The sequence below is a fragment of the Teleopsis dalmanni genome, chromosome 2, assembly GCF_002237135.1.
Source record: "Teleopsis dalmanni isolate 2A chromosome 2, ASM223713v2, whole genome shotgun sequence".
Classification (NCBI taxonomy): domain Eukaryota; kingdom Metazoa; phylum Arthropoda; class Insecta; order Diptera; family Diopsidae; genus Teleopsis; species Teleopsis dalmanni.
The window spans coordinates 4138371-4145598 of record NC_051847.1 but is presented as its reverse complement, the minus strand read 5'-3'; the positions used below and the strand labels follow the sequence as shown (position 1 = coordinate 4145598).

Here is a 7228-nt window from a genome sequence, read left to right as displayed (position 1 = left end):
CCAACAACAACAATGTGCTGGTAACATTTATTGGCATCGATGACTGAATGTCGACCGTTAGTACCTATGGAGTACTAACTAACAGCTTAAGCAATAATCCTCTTCAACTCAATCACAAGATTTATACATGCATATACACATATATAAATCATTTGAACCATATGGATATATATTTGCGCTTGACTATAAAAGACTCTAAATGACTATAAATGACTCAATGCATATAAGATTCGGATAATTGCATTAATATTATTTATATTAAATAAGAGAAAAATGTACATATACGCCTTACAAGATATTGCATCTAAAATTACAAGACTGCAAAAAATTCTTTGCTTTTCAGCTGTTGTTAGTTATTATATTATTATAGTTATATAAAACGCGTTATAAAAACCAAACATTGAGAACACGATAATGTTAACCCACATTAGGCTCTAGGCGCACCAAGAAAATGTAATGTAACAAGAAAATTTAAAATAATTTACTTCAAAATAAAATATGTTCAAAGTGGGTAAACGTTAAGCAAAGTTAACGCAAAGATAAGAAAAAAATGTTGCAACGTCAGCGAGGAAGGTTGAACAGTTCGTTAAAGATTCTAGAAGCCACTTGAGGAGACAAACTTGTTAAAAGGAAACAACTACAAAAGCATAAAAATAATTAATTATACCGTGGTAAGTTTTCAAAAGTAGCAACGCACGTTCCTCTGGAGTAAAAAGTTTTCAACTGCAACTGCAACCGCAACTGCAACCATAAAGCAGAAGTTGAAATGGTAACCGCATTTGCGTGGCAGAAATTACAAACTGAAATATTGTAAAGCTAAACATAAAACAGTAAACGTAGGAGGCGTTTAAGACAATATAAATGATAAGTTACAAAGTTTCAACTATAACATCCAGTTGTTCTTTTGCTCATGTTGATAACAGACTAAGAGACTTGAATATAGTATGTTATATTATATTATGTATACATAAATACACAGTTAATTCAATTTTAAAGAGTTAAAGAATTACAAAAATCATTTTCAAATATATATTTAAAATAAATGTTAAAGAAATCGAAAATGAAGTGTTGATACATTATATTAACAGCAAAAAGAAAAAAAGAAATAGTTCGTACACACACCTTTTTGTATTCGCTAAACATCGAAATACATAGAATGTTATTTAGGTTTTCTGCATGAATTACCTCTGAATTCGTTTCAGAACATCAATGAATAAGTTGTGTTCGACAAAATTCTTATGATTTATAAAGACTAATATACGCACTTACCAGCATAAATTGCTTCAATAATTATATCTTCCAATTGGCGCACGACAGTAATTTCCAATTCCTCCATTAATAAATCGTATTTTATGCATTTTCTCTTAACAGCCATCGACACAATAGTTAGCTGCTGTAATTTTTTCAGCATCACTGGTGTTAGGTCTATATAATCTTCCTGTTTCTGTTTGTATTCTTTATAAGTGCCATAAGCAAACAATTCCAATGTTTTATAGTACTTAGCGTTTAAACCAGTTTTAAGCTGCAACATAAAAAAATTAGTTTTTACAAAACGCTTAACAACATATACGCACCTCTGCGACGTTTGGCATTCCTAAAAGTTCTGCAAATACATAAATCCCTGGTGCTTCTAAGACCTGCTTTACCAACTCCAAAATCGCCTGGCCATGGGCCGTCTTTGCCAACAGGCAGAATTGTTGTAATCGATTTTGCGCAGCTTCCACATTACTTGGCTGAACTTGCTCGTTATCAGACATTGTTTCATCTCTAGTCATTTTATAATATATTATTATTACGATAGCAGTTTTAATGAAAAATATGTAAAATGTTTTTTGGAGCACCGGCAAGCAAACAAATAAATTTTACAAGCACTCAACAGCTGATTTTGAAATGGCAAATGCAGTGTACGTTCAGCACATGCACTTCAAAACCATGACACAGAGTTGTTTGGGGTGAAAACTTTTTGATCAAAATGAATCAGCACTACTTGTTAATATGATTCTTAAATAATATTTCTCAAGATATTAATGAATATGAAGAAATAATTTATACAAATATGACAGTTATTTTAAGAATCTCTTTTCGTATAGAATTTTCAACTTGTTTACACTTTAATGACCTTTAATGGCCAATTGCACAGTCATCTCAAGTTTCAAGATCGACTGAAATATGAATAAGTGAGCAAGGTTGATTACTTAAACAGGACTTATGTCAGTTATGAATCCTAAGTTCGGACTATGACATCAGCGCTAAGTGTTTAAACATTTACTTTAAGTGTTAAGCTGACAACGAAGTAGGAAACCCAAATGATTGGCATACCATCTTGTTAAATATACGTATTACGTAGACAAACAAATTTATTAATTTTTATGTTACTATTTTGTTGTGTAATAAATATATTCAATAAAGTTTTAAACAGCGATATCTCGAGCTATACAGATATTTAAAAAAGTTGTTTAGAATAACAAAATTTATTAAAATCCTTTCTAATTATAGTAATGCTAAAGCATCGAAAAAAAAATAATATAACAGTTGAAAAGTTATTAAGCTAAAATTAGATTTTTAAAGGGGTGTTTATTTGTATTATTTAAGGAATCTAAAAATATATATAAGTATCAACAAAAATGTGATTTGTGACTATTTAGGTAGATTAAACACTATTTTTTTACAGAATATATCGATAAATAACTGTTAAAATATGAAAATATAAATATATAACAATACTCTTTTGTACTCGGCTCATATTAAAATATTACATCATTGTATTCTCAAACATACGCGATGTCAAAAGTAATTGATAATAGTGCATTCACACTGTCTCATTTAGGCAGTTGCTAATATATATTAATGATTGAACGTGCACATTATTAGCTCATTTATGCGACTGATAAAACTTTTATGAACTTCACATTACAATATATCACACAAAAAAAAAAATATATAATTGATATATTAAATCATACATATACATATTATATATCAAACCGAAAAATAGGCGATTTTAGCAGTCTTAAGTCTCACACTATGGCTTTTGATGCTTTACACCTACCGACAAGAAAGCGTGCATATGCGCACTCTTTATTAATGCACTCAATCATTTGTAGGTAAATTTTTGGTTAAAAATACATGATTTTTGGATCACGTAAAGAGCTTTCATTCTTGTAAAATGTTCTCTACTAAGTTACTCTCTCTTGATTCGTTTTTCAACACATCTTCAGTAAATAAGTTTTCTAACACTTATCCTTCTGTTTTATTTTGTTCTTTTATTTTTTTATTTTATAAAGTTTATATTATTTTAGTGATATTATTTAAATTAGTTTGTTTTTCTTAAACAGTTTTAATCTTTCCTAAGTTTTATTTAAACTTTTTATTTGTGAAATAATTAGTGCAAAGAGCAACAAGTGGAAACACTATTGTGATGAGAAGCTGAATTATTAAGTGCACCTTTACTTCACGTTTATTTTGCAACTTATTTTTGTTACAATGAATCGTGATGACCAATTGTTTTGGTTTCACGGAAAAATATCTCGTGAAGAAGCAGAAACATTGTTGATGGAAGGTAAATTAAAACCGTATTGATGACTATTTCAATGTGTTACATATTTATATTATTTAAATAATTAAGAGGGCAAAGTGGATGGAGCATTCCTTGTTCGAGAAAGTAATACTGCAAGTGGTGATTTTGTGCTTAATGTTTTATATAAGGTGAGTATTTATTTACATATTTATCTATTGTTGACAGAAACTAATCACGATGATGATTTATTTTGTATGATAGGGTCAAGTTTGCCATTATCAAATTCGACGACATGGTGAAGACGCTTTTTTTTCAATTGATGACAAAGTCAAAATATTACATGGTCTCGATACCTTGGTCGAATTCTATAAGCAAGGATCAAATGGTATTGTCACTCGTCTAACAGTACGAGTTAAAAAAGATCTACCTCCAAACGATTCACGCAGTCATGGAATAACTAATTTACTACATCGCGCGACAAGGGAATGCAACCAACGGGTGGTTTCAGAACTGTTAAAATGTGGTTACCGTAATGTCGACGCAAAAAATGAAGATGGCCAAACCGCTGTGCACTTAGCTGCGATACATTGTGATGAAATTATACTGAAATTACTTTTAGATGCTGGCGTAAACGTAAATTGTATGGACACATCAGGAAATATGCCGCTACATGTAAGTGATAACCTATCATATATTATTGAAAAAGAGCTATTAACAGTAAAATGTTTCTGAAAGTACGCTTGTCGGACCAAGTCAGCATCTTTTATACGCATTTTAATAAATGCACATGCCAATGTGCAAGGTCGTAACATAAAAAATGGTTTCGTTCCAATGCATGAAGCTGCTAAATATGGTAATCTAGCAGCAATTAAGGAACTGCTTTCTGCAAATGCGCCATTGCTTCCACGAACAAATTTTGGTGAATTTCCAGTTGATCTTGCTAGGGAGATGAATCATAAAGAGGTTCTAAAGTTCTTTGATAATTATAAGCTTCCTCCTGCAACCACATACAAACGGCAATGGTATCATGGAACATTAAGTCGCGATGAAGCCGTTGAAACTTTATTGTCGTTTGCGACACAGAGTGAGAACTTTCTAAGCTCAAATTTAAGTTCTGAAACTGAAGAAAAACCGCCAGTTGATATACCAAGTACAGCAACAAATCGTACAACAAACGGAAACCTCGATACATCTGGGTGCTTTCTGGTGCGATTTTCCGAAAGAAACGCTACTGGATCCGGATATGTTTTAACATTGCTTTGGGAAAGACAAGTTAAAAACTTTATAATATCTCAATCGGTAAAATGAAATGAAAATCAAAAGCAGAAATAAAAATTAAGTCAATTTTTTTTCTCCTAGTCAAATTATCTGTATATAGACGATGGTCCATATCTTCCATCATTAGATCATTTAATTGAACATTTTATGCGGTTTTCAGATGGTCTCCCCGTTAGCTTGAAATTTCCTGTACGTCCAAAACCGAAACCACCGCTACCGCTTTTTTCAACAATGCCTAGGGCAAGCCATAAAAAACCAGACAGTACTGCAATATCTCCTTCAAATGAACAGACAATATTCCCAACAGAACATTTGTTTAAGGGATCACTGAATGCACAAAAAATTAATACATCCGAAAAACTTCCGGACTCAACAAAAAAGAAACAAAAGGAAAGCTCTGGCTCCGTTTTTAATACCCTCAGGCTTCGAAGTCCTAAAAAAGCAAACATTATAGACAGTATGAACAGTTTGCGTAAAAACAAATCCAAATTGAAATCGAACGAGAAAGAGGAAAAAATTGCTAGCCCAATTAAAAACAACGAGGATCAATTTAATTCTTTGTTTAAAAATCTATCCTTTTCAACAGAATTTTCTGATATGCAAGTTGGGATTGGAAAAATGTTACCAACTGACGTCGGGCTACCATTAGCTTCATGTGATGAATTTTACAATGTGCCAAAAAATAATTCCGCTATTTCGAGTATAGAAATAGAAAATAAGACTGACGCTGATGTCGAATATTTTACAAAAAGCGATGTGACTATAGAGCAAGAGCGAATACCAGAAGCAATTCCAGACTTTAAAGATGGGTTCGTAAGATATTTTTATCTGTTTTAATTTATTTATAAACTGATCAAATTTTAGTTCAAATAAATTTGTTTTAAATGCAAACGGATATATCCCTACCGTGGATATTCGAGTATTTTTTGATAATGGCCCAAGTGAAATTTTAGAAGCATCTGCAGCAGAATTACGTGAATTTTCTCTTCATCCTGAACGTTTGGAATCAATTATATCAACAACTTCCACTGAAACCGATATCGTACGATATTTCAATCGCCAATCGAGTAATGCATCCACAATCACTCAAAACTCTCAGAAAGTGGCTGAAGCTAAACTAAATTATATTATACCAAAAGAATGTCTGGAACTTGATTCAATAATCGGTGAAGGTGAATTTGGCTCAGTATACAAAGGTTGTCTGATTAGCCGAAACTTGGAAAGTAACGAAAATCTCCGCTGTAATGTGGCCATTAAGACACTTCGAGATGAACATTGTCGCACAAATAAACAAGAGTTTTTACGTGAAGCATCTGTTATGATACGCTTGAAACATCACTGCATTGTTCAATTGATAGGTATTTCCAAAGGAGAAACATTAATGATGGTGCAAGAAATTGTTCCACTGGGATCAATGTTAAACTTCATTCTAGACAATAAAGAAAAAATCAAGCCTAAATACGACCTCAAAGTTTGGGCATCTCAGATAGCATGTGGTAAACCATTATCTGATATACAGTTTTACGATTATAACTTTTATTTATTATTATTTATTAAAGGTATGCAATATTTGGAGTCGAATCATTTTGTACATAGAGATCTAGCCGCACGTAATATACTTCTGGCATCGCGAAACCAAGCTAAGATCAGTGATTTTGGTTTATCACGAGCTCTTGGATCAGGAAACGATTGTTATCAAGCTACACAAGGCGGAAAGTGGCCTATCAAATGGTATTTTCGTGAATATCTTTTAGAACTATATATACAAAAATAATAATTAAATATTTTAGGTATGCACCAGAAAGTTTTAACAACGGACTTTTCTCACATGCAAGTGATGTTTGGTCTTTTGGTATAACTTTATGGGAAATGTTTTCGTTAGGTGAACCACCTTATGGTGAAATACGAGGAGTAGACGCAATAAAACTTATTGAAAATGGACACCGCTTATCACAACCTATTTATTGCCCTGATCAAGTGTATGAAGTTATGAAGAATTGTTGGAATTATAAACCTAAAGATCGACCTTCTTTTCGTTATTTAACTAACTTTTTCGCAAAAGATCCTGACTATCAAAATATAATGGAACTAATCAAATCCGAACATATTAGTTGAAAATCAATATAAACGTATTATTTTAGTGTTAAGATAAAAATGTGCAATTATGTATTAAATATATATAACTTTTAATTGCTTCAGTAATTATACCATATTTTTAATAAATTCAAATAATTTGAAATTTTTAAATACTGTTTTTTTTTCTCTTACCATTCTTATTTAAACTTATTTATATATATACATATATACAAAGAAATATTTATTTTAATAATATTTCAAGGAAGTTGTTTTTAGAAGTTTATAAAATTTCCTTCAAACTATTATGGATAAATGATTAGATTTACCACACCAACTAAGACTATATGAATTTTTAAT

General features: G+C 31.3%; 2 protein-coding genes across 2 annotated transcripts; one reads left to right on the top strand and one right to left on the bottom strand.

The window, feature by feature from the left end:
* Positions 1–1228: 1228 nt before the first annotated feature.
* LOC119682020 (COP9 signalosome complex subunit 7-like) lies at positions 1229–2002 on the bottom strand. The gene is made up of 2 exons (XM_038095352.1): positions 1575–2002; positions 1229–1522 (listed from the first exon to the last, which is right to left on the bottom strand). The coding sequence occupies exons 1-2, from the start codon at positions 1773–1775 to the stop codon at positions 1253–1255; spliced, it is 471 nt and encodes a 156-aa protein (XP_037951280.1). The 5' UTR covers positions 1776–2002; the 3' UTR covers positions 1229–1252.
* A 1255-nt stretch (positions 2003–3257) lies between these two features.
* LOC119678758 (tyrosine-protein kinase Shark) lies at positions 3258–6988 on the top strand. Its single transcript, XM_038090801.1, has 8 exons — positions 3258–3559; positions 3626–3705; positions 3779–4189; positions 4253–4816; positions 4877–5604; positions 5660–6291; positions 6355–6526; positions 6586–6988. The coding sequence occupies exons 1-8, from the start codon at positions 3484–3486 to the stop codon at positions 6908–6910; spliced, it is 2988 nt and encodes a 995-aa protein (XP_037946729.1). The 5' UTR covers positions 3258–3483; the 3' UTR covers positions 6911–6988.
* Positions 6989–7228: the final 240 nt, after the last annotated feature.